We start from the raw sequence: 21,730 nt of genomic DNA on the forward strand, positions 1-21,730 counted from the left end.
AACAATATATTTAGAATCTAAACATTTCAAAACATCACCATAAATTCAAACTACAATAAAGAAAAATGCATTAAAACCAAAAAAATTAAAGAAATATACTTTATGACAGCTGTGAATCTGAGTTTGGACTCCTCTGTTAAATTAATATGGCTCATTCCTATAATGTATTTTTATTATTGTTTGTCATTTTATCAAATTTTGATGTCATGATGGGGAATATCTTAAAAGGGTGTTTGCCACAGTCGCCACTATATTGCAGTTTTTGTTTGAAGGCCCCAGCTATAATGTATTTAGAATCAACGGTTGTTGGTAGTGATGTAGCCAAGGGTCATCACCACGTAAAACGTGATTGTGTCATCTTATTTAAGTCAATGGCATGGTTTTACTTAAAAGAAAAAAGACAAAAGCTATATTAGTGCGAGTTAGGGACAAAAGGACATTTTTGGTAAAGCCGGTTTAATGATTTTGGATCGCGGATTCCCTCCTGACTTCTGACTCCTCGTTTTTCAATCCTGTTTTTGCGCCTTCCATGTCCTGTGTTAGGACTGATGGAAAAGTACAGCCAAAAAGCTGTTTAATTAGATGGACATTGAAATAAACACAGATTGAATTGGAGAGACAAAAAGGCAGGCATCAATAAATGAACAAAATGAAATTTGGAAAAAGCAATATCGCATATTAAGTCAAAGTATTTTCTCAGTAATATATGTCTTTTCTCTGATTCCTAATTTAAAAATCCACAAAAACCAAGAAGTGTTATTTTCAATCCAGTACGTGGATGAAAGGTAAACAAGGCAGCAATTTTTTACAGGTAAGCCTAATCATGTCACACGTCGTAATGCCCATGACCACTACTGCTCCTGGCACTAGAACATCATTTCTATCGACAACACAGTGCCAAACAGAACATGACAAAGAGGTCAAAGATTTCACCATCACAAGGAGAGAAAAACAGTCCAAACAGTAAAAAGACACATAAATGATAACATAAATACAAATTTAGAATAACACCATCCTGGTGTTTTTCATCGCAGAATCTTTGAGAATTTTCCAGCTCACTGTCTCTTTCTGGCGTGATCGTAATAACTAAACATACAGTATTGCAACAAGTTGCAACATGCTATGGTGCTGCTGAGTCAGTCCTAATCCTTTTGATTGAACCTTATTCTAACATTCTCAAAACCAAACAACAAACTGTATAGACGTCTTATATATACTGTATTTTTTTCTCCTAATACTCCAATAATGCCTTCACTATTGTAAACAGTTTCAGAGGACCATTTGACTGGCACTGAGAAATTTGAAGTCCTACAGAGTACACCCAGAACAAAGAAAGAAGGAGAGTCACTTTGGAATCTGTGGCACTATTCCTGCTGCCAGTCTCAGTCTTGGAGGGTATCCTGAAGAGTTTAACTCTTCCTTTGCCAGCCCTTTAGTGACCATGCCCTGGCACCCTTTTCACACTGGACATTCCTAAACAGGATCATTTAAATATCTAAAATATCTATCAATTGATCCATTTTTAAACCCATTTAGTAAAGGAGGGGTCAAAGCTCAAATTGTCAGCATTGAGCACAGGTAAAAACCAACCCTGAAATGGATGTTAAATGTAATTAAAAACACAGCATTTTGGGTAGTCTTGGCTGTTTATAGCCTTAATTTTAAATGTGCCAAATTTCTTCTAGACTTGACTTGAAATGTTGCACGTGCTGAATGTTATGGCAGTGCATGTAATGGTGAACTCTAAATAAAAGGTGGCATGCTTCTATAATGATAAAGATATCATTTGCAAATATACATTCTACAGTGCCATAGAAGAGGAGAGGCTGTGATATTTCATTGCAATACAACTGCTTTAAAATGCTTACTTCTGCCAGCCCTCTCGTTTGGAATCCCAAAAGTCATCAAATCACATGTGATGAATATCAGATCTGCAGGGTCTGTGCATTCCTCCTTTGATTGTACCTAAGTGCCCCTAGATGACCGGATCCCTGGTGAAACAGGAGTTCATGGTTCTTTTTCTTTTACAATACCTTCATCTATTTTGATTGTCTCCACGTTGAGTTGGTCTGGGGTCCTGGGCATTCGTTTTCTCTGCTCACTGTGAAAAACTCCATAACCAAAATAAATGACCAGTCCTGTGGAGAAATAGTATAAGATTTTAGAAATACTGGATTATGGTGCAATGATGATTTCCAAATGTTAAGCCATTCAAGTTCAAAAGTATAATGTTGATAGAAATGCAAACTTACTTAGGCTGAATTGGAAAAAATATAACCTCATTTATAGCAAATAACAGAATCATAGCATTTAATAATTATATAAAATGATTTATTACACTGGTGAAAAGGCTCCATTAGTGAATTTAGACATTTAGACAAAGTATCTCTGTCTAATAGTTTTAAGAAGGTTATATTTTGTTGTATTACATCATGTAATGTTATGTCATGTTATGCTGTGTTGCATAATTAGTTTGTAATTCTTAAATATGGAATAATTTGTTAATAGCTTATGAACTATGGCAAGCCGTTTTAACATTTAATCCGTTTAATTTGATATGTGTTTGCAAGACTTTGATATCATTAGTTTTAAATTTGATATCAGCATTTTGAAATTTGATATTGGACTTATAAAATTTGATATCAAGCTTTTGAAATTTGATATCAAATTTCAAAAGCTCAATATCAAATTTCAAAAACTCGATATCAAATTTCATAAAAAGACAAATGGATTAAATGTTAAAGTGACCTGCCATACTATGGAAACATTTAAGCTCTCTTTTTTGAAATTAAGATTCAAAAGTGTGATTGTAACTGCTGATATCATGTAAAACAGATTAAATGTTAAAACAGCCTGCCATAATGAACAAGTATCAGTTTCCTAGCCTTGCTGGCCAACTATTAGCTAATCCTTATAAATGCAAAATAAAGCAATAATCAAATATGTTTTGACAGATATAACAAATATAGAGTAATTGACACCTACTGTACCTACTGCACTCACCTGCCATTTTATTAGATACACCTGTTCAACTGCTTGTTAACACAAATATCTAATCAGCCAATCACATGGCAGCAACTCAATGCATTTAGGCATGTAGACATTGCCAAAATGAACCTGCTGAAGTTCAAACCGAACATCAGAATGGGAAAGAAAGCTAATTGGACAACAGAAGATTGGGAAAACATTGATAGGTCGAGTCTCGATTTCTGCTGTGACATTCCGATGGTAGGGTCATAATTTGGTGTCAAAAACATGAAAGCATGGATCCATCCTGCCCTGCATCAACAGTTCAGGCTGGTGGTGGTGGTGGTGCAATGGTGTGGGGGATATTTTATTGGCACACTTTGTGCCCTTTAGTACCAAATGTGCATTGTTTAAATGCTACGGCCTACCTGAGTATTGTTGCTGACCAAGTCCAACCCTTTATGACCGTAGTGTACCCATTGGGTACTTCCAGCAGGATAACGTGCCATGTCACAAAGCTAAAAATCGTTTCAAACTAGTTTCTTCAACATGACAGTTAGTTCACTGTATTCAAATGGCCTTCACAGTCACCAGATTGTATGTTGTGGAACAGGACATTCACATCATGGATGTGCAGCCAACAAATCTGCAGCAACTGTGTGATGCTGTCATGTCAATATGGACCAAAATCCTTGAGGAATGCTTCCAGCACCTTGTTGAATTTATGCAATGAAGAAGTACAGAAGTTCTGAAGGTAAGGGGCGTCCAACCCGGTACTATTAAGGTTTACCTAATAAAGTGGCCAGTGAGCGTATATTCTTAATTGTTGCACGTTTGCATATAGTTTTTAGTAAGCCAGCCTCCCCATGGAATTTAATCACGTGAAACTTTTTTTTAAGTGCTCATTAAGAGTATTAATGAGAAATGAGACAATGAGAGGTACAACAAAAGTAGTAGAGATATTGTAGAAAGTACAGGAAAGTAGACTGAAATAATATGGACATGTAACGAGAGGTGACAATGAATATGGGGGCAAAAAAGCGATAGGAGTGGAAGCACAGGGGAAAAGAAAGTAAGGGAGGTTGAAGTGTAGGTGGATGAAAAACATGAAAGAAAACCTGAAGGAAAAGGGCTTGACTTGTGAGGGTTAGGGTTAGGGTTAGCAGCACCAAGCTGTTTGGAGAAGGCTGATTAATCACAGCGACCCCACATAAAAGTGAGAAATGATGAAAAGGAAGAAAAATTGAGAGGTGCTTACAAAATGTTTGGACTCTTAATTTGTTGAACTGAAAGCATTAATATAAGCCAAGAAATGTGCCAGAATCCTCACCTATTCCCATCCAGACAGCGTAGCGAATCCAAGTATCAGGACCTAGCTGCACCATGAGGTACACATTCACAAAACAGCTCACGATGGGAAGAAGGGGCAAACAGGGAACCTGGAAGATTAGGGGATTAGTTTGCATTACAGCGACAGAAAAATTAACTTGTCACATTGCATTTTCTTATTATTTTCATTGTAAAGCCATGGTTAGATTCAAATCACATGCATTTAGTACTTTCTTCTACTTAGCTTGGATTTTCGTCTCCTTACCAATGTATTCCTACTACTCTACTAAAAATTAAGCGACTGAGAGGACCAACTCAGTACTAACATTTTTTTTGTATTGTTAGTTTTCATCGATTTTTCTAAAATGCCATAATGTAATGCTTATCCATCTATTGATCCCTTTTCCACACTGGCTAATCAATTTCAGGGCTGTGGGAAGACAACATTTGTGCCAACAGGACTGGCCAGTACTGAATGGAGCACTGCTTTGTTGTAGGTCACATAAACACAACTGAATTTACAGAAACCAGATATACTAGCAGTGTTTTTGGGGGCTGTAATCAAAATGGCAGGCAAGAGCTGTGAGTCCACAATATTACCAGGATGCCTGAGGATGCAAGTGCACATCTTTGTCAATAGTTGAATGTTGCAAGGGCTCTCTTTTTATTTCAGCAGTTGGTGTGATTTTCAGTAGTGAAAGTGTTGAGTGCTCAGTCCTTTATCAGTGCATCTGATGTTTTAAAGTCACCATTGAGCAGTTTAATTAGGTAGGGTGGGCTTATTTAATATCTTTGCCCATTCACCAAACCTAAAATCTAATATGACCCATTCTTTGTTTCAGTGAGGTTACAATCATTCCCATTGCAACTCCTTAAATGTTAGCTCAGAAAGCTACCCACGGTCTCTCCACAGCATGAAAATATATACGTATAAGTGAAGACCTGCACCCTCCTTAAGAAACCATCGCTCATATCGGCTTTGCTTTAAATAAGTTTCTGACTGACAGGATTTATCTTCAAGTCCAATATGATTATATACTCTGTTTGTATATAAAGGAAGGCTTACCAAAAGAAAGTTTTTTTCCTTCGACAATGCAGTATAATTCAGATCCTGGCTTGAATACTCACTTAACTAATGCTTTATTCAGGTTTGTTTTATTCATTGTGAATATGACGAATTTCAAGCTCTCTTAACTTGTTTGTGTTTATTCTACATCTGGTGAATGTTAAAATAAAAAAAAATGATTACAGTAAAAGACTGCGATGGACAGCTGGCAGCTCAACCCGGCCGGGATGCCCCTGGAATAGAAGAATCGGGGAAGGCAGCGACTTGCCAACACTGCTTCCCCCAAGACGCTAGATGGCAGCTTCCATGGAGTGCAGTGGTACCCTGGATTCCCGCAGGGTGTGATGGGACATGGAGTTTGGATACACAGCCCTGCTGGGTGCCTTGGGTGCCACCACGAGGAGCTGTCAAAAGTCAAGGGGATTTCGGTTTCCAATATAGCCCAGAAGTACTCCCAAGTCATAAAGACAGAAGTACTTCTGGGCTGAAGAAAAATGTGATCCTCCATCTGACCCAGAAGTGCTGACAAGTCACGTGAACAGAAGAGGAGAAGCACTTTCTGGTCAAGGACTATATAGAGGTCTGGCGGAGACCCAGCAAGAGAGCCGGAGTTGGGAGGGAGTGTGACAGAAATGCTGGGAAGAGAGGAGGAGATTTATTGTGTGTTTATTAGTGTTTTTATATGGTGGCAAATGTGCTTCAAGGCATCACTATTAGAAGAGAAGGAATAAAAAAATCCTTTTGGTGCTTTTACCTCGTGTCTTGGGCATTTGTCTATCGGGTTTGAGGAGCGACAGCACCCTCTAGTGTCACAAGAAACATTGCCCTTAATCCCCCTCAAAATATTCGTTTCAAACACACTTATCCCATCACTCTTTCCACTTTCTGAAGCAGTTCTGGAAGTCATTCTTTCGTGAGTGCCTTTATTTGCGCTTTCGTGGCTGCCTTGATGTCCTGTGCATCAATCAAGATCCAACATCAAGGCAAGGATGATTGCATTTTTTGACCTAAATGAGTTTGTACCAAGGAATGCTATGGTGAACTCAATATTATAACAGCCTATTAGAGCGTTTAAAAAACGATGCGCCTAGAAACCGACCTGAGAAATGGGCAAACAGTTTCATCCTCCATCATGACAACAGTTCATGTCACACATTACATCTGGTATGGCAATTTCTATCAAATAAAAACATTACAGTGTGTCCTCCTGCACCTTATTCACCGGAACTCGCACTGTGTGACTTCTGGCTCTTCCCCAAAGTCAAAATGACCATGAAAGATAAACGTTTTGAATCGATTCAGGACATCAAGGCAGCCACGAGAGTGCAACTAAAGACACTCATGTAAGAGAACTTCCAGAACTGCTTCAGAAAGTGGCAAGAAGCAAGGGGGAGTATTTTGAGGAGGATTAATGGGAATGTATTCTTTTACTGTGATATATATGTTTTTTTTTTTCATTTAAACATTCACCATATTATTGAATCACACCTTGTAGATGATACTTTTTTAATAGAAAATCTAAAACAGGCTTCGCAAACAGATTTTTCAGAGATAAAGTGTAAGTAAAAAATAGCAAATCACCATGAATGCTGCTCTTTTTTGGCTTTGTGGTTGTCTCCAGATGACAATGATTCCAACAATTAAAAGAAAAAGTAAAATAGTAACACAGGCAATGGTCCAGGCTTGTTTCTCCAGTAAGTAATTGATTCCTTTAGTAAGAAGCACACTCAAGGCAATAACCAGGACCACTGAAAAACAGAAAATGTTGGTTATAACACTGCCAAAAGGGAATAAAAGGAATCAGAAACTATCAGAATTATTCATAATGTTTCAGTGACTAATAATATTATAATTCTGATATCACAGCCATCAGACTATTTCTAAATTGGATTAACTATAGTCACTTTTATATTGGTTTCTTTCTGTTTTATAAACATTTCACTTATAATATAAAGTATAATATGGAAATATTTCATATTCACCTGTGAACCCTGTGATACAAGTCACAAGTCTGGAGCTTTTTGAAGTTGGGTGTTGAGGAGGTGTTAGGAAGGAAAGCTTAGATGCTCCAGTTAATGTCTTGTCCTCTAAAATGTCCACAGTAGGGTCCCTTCGATACCTGCATGAATGAAACAAATAAAATGTAGAGAAGAGTATTGTAGCACCTCAGTAATCTTAATGTACTCAAATGTTATATTTATTTTGAAGGTAAACATTATATCTAAAAAAGCACTTTTAATACTTAGAGAAGAAAAGCTCCATGGTCATGCTGTCCCTACTCAAATTAAATGTTAGAAATAATTCCAGTTTATTCTGGAGTGAGGAATTTTTTCTTAACAGATGGTCACTCAAACAACTTGGACCCTACACTGAGATTTGTTACGATAATAGACTGAATGGTCCCCTGTCATTTTTATAAATTCTCAATGCTTTTAATTATCCAGCAACTGCATTTCACACACTTCACAATTCACATTGCAGTTTGTTAGACCCATAGATAAACTTTTAGTATTATACAAGTTAACCTCAGGAATTACAAAAATGACATTTTACTTTCATTTACTAGATTTAATAATAATTCTTTGCATTTATAGAGCGCTTTTCTCACTACTCAAAGCGCTCAGCAATTGCAGGTTAAGGGCCTTGCTCAAGGGCCCAACAGAGCAGAGTCCCTGTTGGCATTTATGGGATTCAAACCGGCAACCTTCCGATTGCCAGTGAAGATCCCTAGCCTCAGAGCCACCACTTACAAATTAAGATGAGTATAATAGGTGAAAGGGAATAGTAACAAAACAAGTGTCATACTGCATTACCTTTCACTGCAATGTAGAAGAAACATTTGCTCTTTATTTAATTAAATAACATCAGCATAATATTAATGAACGGAGATAAAAACCACATGCTCCTCTAATGCAATATATCTGTCAAATCATCACAAATTACCTTGAACTCAAGCTTGAAATGTCTGAAGTTCCCACTAATGTTGCATTAAATAAAGGTAGTTTAGTTGAGGTGCTTAACGTCTGTTAGGGATGCAAGTGTTCTGACCAATGTAGTCTGAGATTGTTTCAGCTGAAGAAGACACAAGTTTTGAGATCTTTACACTCACTAATCATGGTGCCAGAAAGTGGAAACGTGTTGCATGTTGATCAGCACTGCTATAATTTAATTCATTTGTAAATCTTTTTGTTCACTTTTAAAAAGTCAGGTGGCACGGTGGTGCAGTTGTAGTGCTGCTGCCTCGCAGTAAGGAGACCAGGGTTCACAACCTGTCTCTTCTCTGCGTGGAGTCTGCATGTTCTCCTTGTGTCTGCGTGGATTTCCTCCAGATGCTCTAGTTTCCTCCCACAGTCCAAAGACATGCAGGTTAGGTGAATTGGCAATCCTGAATTGGTCTTAGAGTGTAGTTGGTGGGTGGGTATTCACTCTGCGATGAACTAGCGCCCTGTCCAGGGTTTGTTCCTGCCTTGTGCCCTATACTAGCTGGGATAGGCTCCAGGAGACCCCCGCAACCGTGTTCAGGCCTAAGCAGGTTAGAAAATGACTGACGTAATAAAGTAATAAAGACGTAATGACGTAATTTTGACGTAATGACGTAAATAAAGTAATCATGGTCTTCTGGATGTCTTCTCTGTCCATTTCTGCGAAGGCTTTATAAAAAAGTTCATTTTTTACATTTTCTTTTGATGCCATTTTGTTTGAACAACAGCTGAGGCTATGTTGTGGATTTGGCCTTGTTACTTACCTAGGTAACATTTCAACAGAATGTTGCAGCAATGACATAATTGATGCAACTATTTAATTGTCACCCTTTTTCCTTCTAATTTACCCAAGATTGGATAAAAGCCTGTGAACTCCTTGTTGATCATTTCTTTGTATTTTCTAGTTTTAAAACACCTTCTTTTCTCTAACGTTTGAAAATAGGATTGCCTTCTGTTTAAAGGAATACTCAACCCAAAAATGATATTTTTTTTATGTTACCTACCCCGTGTAGTTTGTACTGACGACCAAGAAAAGTTTGTTTTTTGGAGAAAGGATATAAAGTTTGTGATAGAACTGGACTCAATAGTGTCTAATGCTGAACAATGTCAAATGATGTGAAAAACTGATAAAAAAAAATAAAAAACTCACTGTCCCCAGTGTCGTATAAACCAAATGTTAGTTATCCAGTCATTTGCTCAAAATGTGCATAATGCAAAATGTAGAACTCATAAACAGGAAACTAAAGCATCATGGGTAATTTTGAGTTGAAGACCTGATACCACCACCATATTCATTGGTCAAGAGTCTTTAATTCAAAAGGTCTTTCCCCTGATCATTATTTTCCTGTTTATGATTTGTAAGTGGATACATTGCGGATACAATATTGGCTTTGAGAGTTTTCTTTGATTATTTGGCAAGAAATGCTTACACATTATTTTGACGTAGATTTGAATTGGTTTGGTTTCCTGATTATTTTCAAATTTCCCGTTCTTGACCCTAGCCTGTCTTTAAACTTTGTTTCAGCATTTTCCCATCTCCTAGTCTTTTACATAACCTCTTGTCTGTCCGACTTGCATGACAGAACAGTAATGGCTTGCAGGAATAATCACAGACCACCCCTTTCACTTCTGTTTACAGTTTTATTTTCAAGAAGGGCTCTCTAATCAACAGCATGGGCTTTTGACCCCAAAGGGCCTTCTCTCAATTCAAGGAAACCTTGGTAAAACCTGTGTCCTTGGTGTCCCTGTGCCAATCAAACCTTGTGGCAGTTGGATTCAAGAAGTTAATATGAACTAGATAGATAGATAGGGTCACGGGGGTCTGCTGGAGCCTATGCCAGCCAACACAGGGCGTAAGGCAGGAACCAATCCCGGGCAGGGCACCAGCCCACCGCAGGACGGACACATACGCACACACACTCACACACAGATTTCTTTAAATGAACTATATCTAGAATTTAAATTGTGTGCTGCTCTTTCTTAGCCCAAATCTGAGAACATAAGTAGGAGATGCAAACAAGAGAACCATGCGTCTCATTTTCCACACTAGTTCGGCAGGTAGGGCATTGAGCAAGCTAAAAGTTACTTACCTGAGTATTAAAACACAAAGAGCCACCAAAGTGTAGGCAAATAAAGTACCAATAGACATCATATCCACTAAAGCCTTTAGATCAAACAGGAGAGCCATGATAGCTGCAGAAAAACAAGGATGAATTAAATGTGAATAATCTTGATCCTGTAAATAGCATTGAAACTATAGATACTGGATTCTGTTTGAATGATGATATATTTTAGTGTTTTTATTTTGACACACTATGCACAGTTTTGTTTCTTTTTGTTTTGGTAATTTCCACTTGTGAAACAAATCATTTATAACCTGACTTTATACTACTAACTATACTATTACCATGGACCGTTAGCCAAGACTATAAACTATGGATTGACACTGTAGTATTACACTATAGTATAAGAATTAATGTTAAAAAGATAAAGATGAAAAGGTGGAAGGGAAATTTATATGTTGTGGTACCCGGTGGGGGCTTATGCCCGGCCGGGATGCCCAGGAGGACCGGAGGAGGGCTTGTGCCTCCTCCAGAACACGAGGGGGTGTCCTCCCTGGTTGCTGTGGGGGCCACGGGTACAGAGCTTGGAAGCTCAACCCTGTAGGGGCCCGTGGTCACCGCCAGGGGGCGCCCCAATGCCTTGGGAGCCCTGGACCTCAGTACTTCCGCCACACCCGGAAGTGCTGGTGGGAAGAGTATTGGGGACACCCGGAGGACTTCCGGATACACCGACAGAGCTTCCGCCACACAGGGGTGTGGCTACAGAAGCCCTTAGGATGCACCTGGAGTCCATCCGGGGTGTATAAAAGGGGCCGCCTCCCTCCAGTCATGGGCAAGAGTCGGGTGGAAGAGGACGAAGCTTGGTGAAGAGGAGTGGAGGTGGACCAGAGACTTGGAGAAAGCATTGTGTTGTGGCCAAGGACTTGAGGGGTGATTGGTGCTACGGCACTGGGTATGTGCACTTCGATGGATGTAAATAGTGTAAATAAACGTGTGTTGGGTGAAATCAACATGTCTACCTGTCTGTGTCCGGGCTGTTCCCCACAATGGCATCCCAGATGGGACTCTCTGCCTGATGCAAGGCAGGGACCCCAAAAAAATAATTCTGTGGGCAGTCCAGAGCAGCAGGTTAGCCCACACACGCACAACCCCACAAGAGCGATTCACCTCATGGCCCGCCACCGGTCCACTAAACGGCCATATTCCCCTGGTGCGGGGAAAAGATCCAGGACATTGCCGGAGTGCAGCTAGCTCCAGCAGGCACACTGTCGCTAAGGACGTCCGGAACGGCAGCACGGCGAGGACGGCGACACAAAGAGACGAGACCCGGAGGTGAGTGCCCTGCCTAATGGCGATCGGCCCTGCAGGGGCAAACTTACCTTTTGTGTTGCAGGTAGGGATTGCCTGGGTCTGCGTCAGTGGCAGCAATATGTCGATCCTCAGGCTGTCGTCAGCGCCGAAGCGGCAGCATGCAGTGCCACGAGGAAGGAGTCGCTGCAGCTCGACAAGCCACAGCAGCTGCTAGGTTCCAGGAAGGCACGTTGCCGCACCAGGAGACAGAAACAGAGCCAAAATGGCCACGGACCGGAAGTCACTCCCAGAGACAGGCTCGGGATTAGGCGGTGTGTCTTGCGTGTCCACCGATGATTGGATGGAGGCGGGCCCAAGGAATGTCCATCCTGGGCCAAGGAAGGACCCGACGGGGCCTGTGGAAAGGCCCCACAGAGAGCAGCCGGCGGATTTGCCTGACGAAAAGATAAGGCAACCGCCGACTGACAATCTGTGCTTGCTAGAGGCTCTGTGTGAGTTGGAGGAATGCCTCCAGCCTGCGGAGTCGTTGTTTCAGGTGGTGCGTGTCCTCTGGAGAGGATTGAAGGAGTTGGAGGTGAAGGCGGCTGCGTCCGTGATGACGCTGCGACAGTGGGCGGATCGGCGCGGCCCTGGAGTCTTCAGCCGGATGGACGTGGCGGGGAAGGTGAGTGAGACCGACCCCGTAAAGAAAGGGGGAGATCCCACCGATGGGGCCCGTGACATTCGTGATCGGAACCATGTCAGTGGGTCTCCAACAGTGGTTGTGGCGGTGCAGGCTGCTCACGAGGTAAGAGGAGCAACAGCGAGAGGGCAGAGCTGACAGGGGCTGATGAGTGCCCAGGGTCCTAGCACCCGAAGCCCCGAGCCCATGGCAGTCTCCTGTCGCTCTGCATGGACGCAGATGGGAACGGGGCTGCGCATTTGTCATGTGCAGACTCAAACCGTCAGGGCATCCAAGAGGGAAAGGAGGGATCGAGGGCTGAATGCCGGTTCCTCCAACAGGAAGGGATGTGCAGCTGAGTGCGCACATCCAGAGAAGGGTCACTCCCCAAAGCCAGTAGAAAGGAGAGAAATGCAGACGGTCCCGTCAGTATCGTTAGCTGCAGGGACACGCAACTCGCGGAGAGGGTTTCGAAACAGGCAAGTTCCGGGGTCCTCGTCAAAGAGGGGAGCGCTGCCAGTGCGCGGCACAGAGGGACGCCAGGGAAGGGTGTCCAGGCAGTGGCTCTGCCCCCGTGTTTCTGTGCAGGATTGGGCCCGGGACGAGCAGTAGGACCTGCTTCGTGGGAAGCCGACCCTCATCGGACGGACCGTCTGGCAGGACGACACTTCGCTGGCAATGGGGCAGCCCCACAACCGGCGGAGGCTGCGAAGGCATGAGCGGCGCTGAACAGCGGGACAAGTAGACCTCGGAGAGGGTGCCGAAGAAGAGAGTTCCAGGGTGCCGGAACGGACCCTGGACAGAGAGCAGGACCCACTTCGGGGTTGAACCGCCCTAACGGGGTGTGTCGCTTGGACCAACGGGTCTTCGCTGGCGATGGGGCACTGTGGTACCCGGTGGGGGTTCATGCCCGGCCGGGATGCCCAGGACGACCAGAGGAGGGCTTGTACCTCCTCCAGAACATGAGGGGGCGTCCTCCCTGGTTGCTGTGGGGGCCACGGGTACAGAGCTTGGAAGCTCAACCCTGTAGGGGCCCGTGTTCACCGCCAGGGGGCGCCCCAATGCCTTGGGAGCCCTGGACCTCAGTACTTCCGCCATACCCGGAACTGCTGGTGGGAAGAGTATTGGGGACACCCGGAGGCCTTCCAGATACACCAACAGAGCCCTTAGGATGCACCTGGAGTCCATCCGGGGTGTATAAAAGGGGCCGCCTCCCTCCAGTCATGGGCAAGAGTCGGGTGGAAAAGGACAAAGCTTGGTGAAGAGGAGTGGAGGCGGACCAGAGACTTGGAGAAGGCATTGTGTTGTGGCCAAGGACTTGAGGGGTGATTGGTGCTGCGGCACTGGGTATGTGCACTTCGATGGATGTAAATAGTGTAAATAAACGTGTGTTGGGTGAAATCAACATGTCTACCTGTCTGTGTCTGGGCTGTTCCCCACAATGTAGTCTAAAGGAAGCAGAATGGACAGTAAAAACCTTACTATGAGTAATGCATGAATATTTAACTAGCCATATAGTTAATATTGGTTACTTGACAATATTACTTGAGCCATTACAGTTGATGTTAATGAAGTGCACTACACACATACATTAATCTTCAAACCCAGTTAATCCAATAATAAAATTCTTTGAAAATATATTTTTGGAAGACTAGATTTAAATCTATCTTCTTGGTGTTTCCAGTCACTAGACCTAACCTGCACTGGATGCGAGATACCCAGTGATTGGTTTAGTCAGCAGTGGCCTTGACTAACACACCAAATTTTGAAACATTTGATACTTTAACATGCAGAGACACACAATATGACTTGAGAGTTGATCAAGTACTGCTGAAAAGAGTGTTTTACATGATGATATTCTGTCAGAAATGGTAGCTAATATTAATGAGAAAGTTGTTATAAGGTATGTTAGGCAAAGTTGTCCAAGAACTTTCCAGATTCAACCTCTATGTCCCACTACCTGTGCCTGTATTGGCATTGCTGTTTCATTTCCTGAATTCGCCGTACTCTCAGAGAATGGTTGGCTAAAGATTATCCTTCAGGGAAGTTGCATTTGAATGGAGGAAGGCTGGATGAGACTGAAAACAACTCACAACAGTTCAGATGCCTGAACTTCAATCCAACTGTAATAACTTGCACTGGGAAAGGCAAACAGTAATGTAAAACTAACCAAATAACTAAGAGTCATTTCTATCTTTTGTAAATACAAAATAGCAACCCTAAATGATAGTCAATAAACACAAATCCTCAATCAGGAAAGTGGGAGATCTGAAGAGCATAAACTAAACACAAATGCACTTTTTTCATTGCTTATACACAAACTCAGATGATGTCCAGTTTGTGGTGCCAGTTTTTTAATTCAAGGCAGTGGTGATCTTAAATGTGTGACTCCTTATCATCGGACTCATCTTTAGAGAGTTGCATCATGATTTTGTATATTAGAATGCTGCTGTTCTACTTGATATTCATCTGTTTTTTAAGATCATATAGATTTATTTGTTTTTTTCTGTTATTTATTCTTTAATAGTATTGCTTAATCTTATTTGTTTTTCTTTTCTTCTAACTTTCTCTTTGACATCGTGTAAAGCACTTTGAACTGTATGAAAATGTGCTACATAAATGAATGTTGGTGTTATTGTTCCAGGGACGCACTCCACAACAACGAAGTCACATTAAACTTACAGTGTCTCAACATGGAGATGCCCCAGAAAACACAAAATGGTGTTGGAAAGATGCAGAATATTTTTTCCAACATTGAAACAGAATCTTTGTGGTAAATTAATACAACAATCATATTCAGCGAACCAAAAATCCTACAATAAAAATTAATAAAAAAAAAGACTAAACATACATAAAAATTCTCAAGCATCCAGAAACCATAGCACCAAGAGCTGAGCCCTTGGTTTTAACTGACAGCCTATGGAGGCTCTGTGCCATGTAAGGGAGAAGCACCATGAGTACCCCTTCAAAGATCTATAGAAATGCAGCTGTGCATTCATTAACACTTCTGTGCACATGTGCAGGTAAGATATGTTATTAAAACAGACAAAATAAAAAACTGCTGAGGAAATGCACTGTGATGATATTTGGGTGGCATATTTTTAGGAAGGCTTAGAAGCCAATGATTTAAAGAGTTGAAAAAAAGGAAGTCACGGTTTTTGAGTCTTGACTAGTAGAAATTATAAAATTAGAATGCAATGTATTCAGCATTTAACAAACAATATTTTAGCATATTGAAAATGTCAGTCTCCAGCATTAGATTGTTAACCACAGTCAGTAAAACAAACTGTGTTAATACCTCCGCACTGTACCACACCAACAGAACCCAAAAACTGGAAGGAGTACTATTGACTTAAATGAGAAGAATGCCAAGTGCTACTGTGGCCATCCAGGAGCTGAATATGCACACCTGATCTAAAAATAAAATTAATCTAGAGGGAAAAAAATGATTATCAAGTTAAATATATGGAATTATATTTAAAAATTAGTGTAACAGATTAATAAATGAATGGAACTATTGAAAAGGATAAAGATATTTAGATACATTGTGGCCAGTAACTGAAATTTGGTTAAAAAATGAAACTTCTGAAACACACAAAATTGGACTAAAACACACTCAGCTTTGATCTACAGATGTGTGTCTTCGCGCAAATATACACTGCTCATAAAAGTAAGGGAATACTTAAATCACAAGTTGGATCTCGATAAATGAAATATTCAAGTGGAAAACCTTCACTGAGTAATACTGTGTAATTTGTTGAGAACAAAATGATGTGACAACGGTCAATGGAAACCAAGATCACCAACCCACTGAGAGCTGGATTCAACATCACTCCGAAAATCAAAGTTAAAAGATTTAAGTCACAGGCTGATCCAAATTGTGTGACTTTCAGCATGGCAACTCATAATGTGACTCAGTAATGTGTATGGCCCCCACGTGCCTGTATGCACTCCCAAAAAGGTCTGGACATGCTCCTGATGAGATGGCGGATGGTGTCCTGGGGGATCACCTCCCAGACCTGGATCAGGGCATCAGTGAGCTCCTGGACAAGTCCGTGGAGCTACTTGGCATTGGATTCATGTCTAGGAATATGTGGGCCAGTCAGTGGCATCAATGCTTTATTCATCCAGGAACTGCTTACACACTCTGGCCACTTGAGGCTGAGCATAGTCCTTCACTGGGAGGAACTAACGGCTCACTGCAAAGGAGTAACATCTGACAATGGCCCTGAGGATTTCATCCCCGTACCTAACAGCAATCAGGCTACCATAGGCTTGCACATGGAGGTCTGTACGACCCTCCAAGGTATGCACCCCAGACCATCACTGACCAACAGCCAAACTGGTCATGCTGGATGAAGTTGCAGACTCCAGACTCTTTCATGCCTGTCACATGTGCTCATTGAGAACCTGCTCTCATCTGTGAAGAGAACAGGGCACCAATGGCAAGGCTGCCAAATATGTATTTGCTGGCGATTGCCAACTGAGCTGAATGGTGATGGGCTGTGAGCACAGGTCCCACTAGAGGACGTCGGTCCCTCATGCCACCCTCATGGAGTCTTTTTCTGACAGTATGGTCAGTAGCACCAGTAACTAAAGATCATTTTGTAGGGCTCTGGCAGTGCTCCTCCTGTTCCTTTTCACACAAAGGAGCAGATATTGGTCCTGCTGCTGGGTTGATGCCCTTCTCCAGCCCTGTCCAGCTCTCCTTCTGTAACGGCCCATCTCCTTGCATCTTCTCAATGCTCTTGAGACTGTGCTGGAAGACACAGCAAACCTTTTTGTGATGGCACATATGGATGTGTCATCATGGATGAGATGGACTACCTGTGCAACTGGAATCGGTTGCAAGTATCACCTCATGCTATCAGTGACAAGGACACTAGCAAAATGCAAAACTAAAGAAGAATCTCTCAGGAGGGATAAGGAGAGACCAATTGTCTGTGGCCACCACCTGCAAAACCTTTTTGGGGGTTGTCTTGCTGTTGCCTCTCCGGTGCACCTGTTGTCACTTTCATTTGTAGCAAAGTGGGTGAAGTTGATTCACAATCGCTTATGCTTCTTAACTGGTCTGATTGGTATCCCTCAAGCTTAATTGACTTAGTGTTAGACTGTGATTATTAAGTGTTCCCTTAATTATTTTGAGCAGTATAGATATAGTTACATTAAGTTTATATTTACCTATTTTACTTGTTATTTGACACATTACAGCATACTCAACTTTCAATTCATTTCTGTGCTGAAAAACGATTAGTGAGAAGTTATCGTATTTAGAAAATTCAGATTTTCAGAGGAAAGCTCTGGACTCAAGAAAAGTGTTTGAGTTGGACTGATAAACAAGACAAACCTGCAATTGCTCCTGATGTGAGTGTAGAAATAACTGGACTCTTGCGAGAACTGACCCGTGCTAAGAATTTGAAAATCAGCCCATCTCTGGCCATGGCAAGCAAAACTCTGGGCATTGGAAACATAGATCCAAGCAAACTGTTGGACAAAAAAGAAAAAAATATATATATTATAAAAATACAACGATAAGCTCAACTTGAAACGTGGGTGAGGCATTAGATTAGGCCTGTCTAATTACAGTTTGCTTACAAAGATTTCTGCCATAACCTTACACTTTACAGATTGTTTAATTGAAGTAGCAAAACAAAGTTGAGAAAAGAGTTTTAACTACATCAATACAGAATTACAAAGCATAGCTATAAAGTTGTTACAGAGGTAGATTCAAAGCTATCATTATGTTACTACATCATATTCTAAAAAAGTTGAAAAGTACCTTCAAAACATTTCAGTTGTAATGAATACAGTCATGCAAATACAATTTATGTTTTTTTTTGTTACAAACAGCATAAAACAATACAGTAATTTATCACTTAGAGTTGTACATTTTCAAAGTAACCAACCACATGCTATCAATATAGATGTAACTTTCTACCGGGTGGCACACAAAAAAGTAGACCTGCATATGTGAAGGAACCCCGCTGTGGTTTTATAAGCAGTAAACATAGCCAGGTGGAGCTAGCACAAACTACTCATGTATGTTGTGATTTCTGTGTGCTTACTGAAGACAGAGCATGCTGTACTCATTGGAAAAGCATTTTTGATTCTGGAGCCATATGTTGTTTTGAACTAGAGAGTTCCAAAGCACACACAGTCCCAAAAATACTCAAAATGTCCTAAGGAGGGAGTAAAACTGTCAAAACCAGGCTAGTGACACAAAGGGCAATATAGAATCTTTACAAAATAAAGATTGATTTTGTATAAAAAATGTTCTGGCAAAGACGTTGCCTAAAATAGCAAAGGCAATCAAAAGCAAACAATGTTCCAAAACACGAATCTAAAGAATAGAGGAAAAGCAAAGCACAAATGTCAATAATTTTAGAAATCACAAAAGCTCGGATATAACACAAGAGAACTCACCACACCACAAGCACATTCACAATGAACCGCAAGGGACTGTGGGTTTTCTTCAGCCTTTATAGGCCTTTTGCCATGATGGGCACTCTTAGGGTTCCACCCACAAAACACATTGAACATTATAGAATAAGCATAAATACACAAATTAAATGACCAAAAATATTAACATAAACAAAACTATCAAAAATGAACATCAAAGACATTAAAATGGCATTTGAACCCCAACCAGGGGAGGAATTCAATCATTTGTTATGACGTTTGGAGTTTACTTTCATGCTGAGCTAATTTCTATACTTGTTTGTGGATTTAGAATATTTTTGTAGTGTTTCTATATTATTTATTACTATTTCATTATTTTCATTCCCATTGTAGCCAATGCCATTTTGTATATTTTAATTTTTAGAAGCGACCCTAATGTGTCAAGTCACAATGGCAGTGATCTATCAACTTTGATGTGTTGTGGATTGCAAACACATTTTGCTGTTTTTGACAGTTTGTGGCATCTGAACTTTATTCTATTTTTGGTTAGCAATTTGAGCCCTACTGTTTTGTGTTTGTTGTTTTCCCTGATTTTTGACCTCAGCCTATGTATGGGCTATAATTTGTCCCCAGGTCCTTTTTCTTAATTCTGCTCTTCTCACTGTTGGCAATTCACAACTGTTGAAAAAGTTATGTACTATTTTTTCTGTAAGCAATTCACAGAAACCAAAAAACCCTCCATCCAGAGGCTGTTTCCAACATTATAAATCACATGGAAAGAAGTCCTCAAAAAGCCGATGTCACATTGTATGTCTTCTAATCATTGGGCACCCCAGATTTGCTGACTGCAGGGGTTGATCTTGTCACCTCACCTTGTCAGTCTAAACTGCTGAAAACTGCTGAGAATGTCACATTTACTGGCCGAGTGCATCCTTTTCCTGACAACTAATAAGTGTACTGCATGATGGCACTGGTGCTGTTCAAAGGGTTATTAGACATGATTTCAGCAGCAATCTTAGCATTTCTTTTTTCATTCTTTCGTGGTATACAAAACACAAGACATTAGACAAACAAGCTCCAAAACATGGGCATTATTATTCCTCGTTGCTGCATTATATGCATTGTATTTCCTGATGAGCATTGATTGGCTATCAGCCCTCATGTACACATGCCTGGCCCTACAACTAAGGACAAAATCAAACCTTTTAGATTTTGTCAAGGTGAGTCATGGACTAATTGGAGTGAGTCGCTAGGCATGTCACATTAGGAAACCGGCATCACAGGAGCACTCCACCGACTGACTCTGACTTGCTAAGATTATGTAAATGAAGGCTATCACTGAAAATCCCCAGAAAGTCATCTAATATGATATGGCCTTAAGCTGAAGCAGTGTGTTTAACAATAAATAGGCTGAGGATTGTTTTCGGGAACATAGCACATTGCATGGAACTTTGGATCCCTGGCAAGGAACATAATTTTCATCTTGGCCTTTAAAATGGCGAATAAAATTCTTTACCAACTTCATGACATAGGCACTGACACTGGGCTACTTTTCATGTACCACCCTGTAATTGTATGAGATGTTTTAGAACACTCTTGTATTCAGTTCACATAACGTAGCACACTGTTTCAAATTACATCTATCTTTAGTTTAGATTAGTTCACAACGTCATATTTCCTTCTATGGAATGAAGAATGCAGTTCTTACCAAACATTTACTCCTGGTAACCTTACCTGGTGGAAAGCGCACAGAGGGAGCCCACTGCTACTACATATTTCGCAGGATTCCATCCAACATAGTCGAAAGCCACAGGTAGTGGGCTATGGATACTAAGCTCGTAATATGGCATCATTAGAGTAAGAGCTGCTGAAACCCCAAAGTAAGCCAGGAAGCAGATCACCAAGGAGACTACAATCCCCACTGGGATGGACCTCTGTGGGTTTTTCACTTCTTCTCCTAATAAAATAAGACATGGATGAGCACAAATAATTTACCTAATATCAGACTACATTCTCAAACAATATCTTTTTGATATTCTGAAGCCTTGAATGGCAATCTCAGATGACTTTCTAGTACTGAAGACTATCTTGTCCCGATCTGAAAAAATTACTTATTGCATGACTTCAGGTAAAAATTACAAACCCACACTCATGCACACCATATCCAGTTTAGAGGTGAGAGTTGACAGAGAAGTCTTGAGTCACCGGAGCCTGAAGCCTAGCATTGTCTTTTTGAGTGCAAGGTGGGCAGCAGCCTTAGACAGGGTGGCAATCCATCATAGGGCACATTCATGCACACCCCTCACATATGGACCAATGTAGAGTCCTCAAAAACACCCACCATTAACCTGATAATTATATATTAGTGATGTGGATGTACAAACCACACCAACAGTGATGGTGCTAGAATTTAAGCTCCTGAAGGTACCATTGTGAGGTTGATGCATTAACCTGTCCTCACAGGTGGTGTAGTGGTAGTGCTGCTGCTTTGCAGTAAGGAGACTGTGGAAGATTGTGAGTTCGCTTCCCGGTTCCTCCCTGTGTGGATAGTGCTTTGAGTACTGAGAAAAGCGCTATATAAATGTAATGAATTATTATTATTGATATTTAGATATTGTGTCATTTCTTGGAAGATTTTCTAGCTAATGTGAGTTACTTTGTTATGCCCTTTAAGATTATCTTTATGACATTGATGACCCAATAAACCTATAAATCTATAAATATCATTAACATCCACATTCTGTACCTGACTTGACATGGTAAGGGTTACAGTACCTGCATCACTGCAGTAATTAGCATAAGGAAGGGAAGGTGGGGTGTCTGTCCTTTTCAGGTCACACATAAGTAAAGGCTAAAATATTTTTTACACTAGGCCACTCTGCCACTTCTTACCACCTCATTTCCTTGACTGTAGAATAAGTTGAAGTCCCTTAACATGAGCAGCAGTAGAGCA

General features: G+C 41.0%; 1 protein-coding gene across 1 annotated transcript in view; it reads right to left on the reverse strand.

The window, feature by feature from the left end:
- zgc:175280 (cationic amino acid transporter 2 family protein) overlaps positions 1 to 21,730 on the reverse strand; it is a 90,963-nt gene that overhangs the window by 54,719 nt on the left and 14,514 nt on the right. Inside the window, exons 6-12 of the mRNA XM_028813219.2 lie at positions 20,512 to 20,734; positions 17,726 to 17,862; positions 10,434 to 10,536; positions 7,345 to 7,481; positions 6,944 to 7,110; positions 4,298 to 4,406; positions 2,034 to 2,138 (exon numbers count right to left, since the gene is read on the reverse strand). Of these exons, the coding sequence (XP_028669052.1) occupies positions 2,034 to 2,138; positions 4,298 to 4,406; positions 6,944 to 7,110; positions 7,345 to 7,481; positions 10,434 to 10,536; positions 17,726 to 17,862; positions 20,512 to 20,734 (981 nt within the window). The remainder of the gene's footprint in view (positions 1 to 2,033; positions 2,139 to 4,297; positions 4,407 to 6,943; positions 7,111 to 7,344; positions 7,482 to 10,433; positions 10,537 to 17,725; positions 17,863 to 20,511; positions 20,735 to 21,730) is intronic.

This window comes from Erpetoichthys calabaricus, chromosome 11 (genome assembly GCF_900747795.2).
Source record: "Erpetoichthys calabaricus chromosome 11, fErpCal1.3, whole genome shotgun sequence".
NCBI classification, from domain to species: domain Eukaryota; kingdom Metazoa; phylum Chordata; class Cladistia; order Polypteriformes; family Polypteridae; genus Erpetoichthys; species Erpetoichthys calabaricus.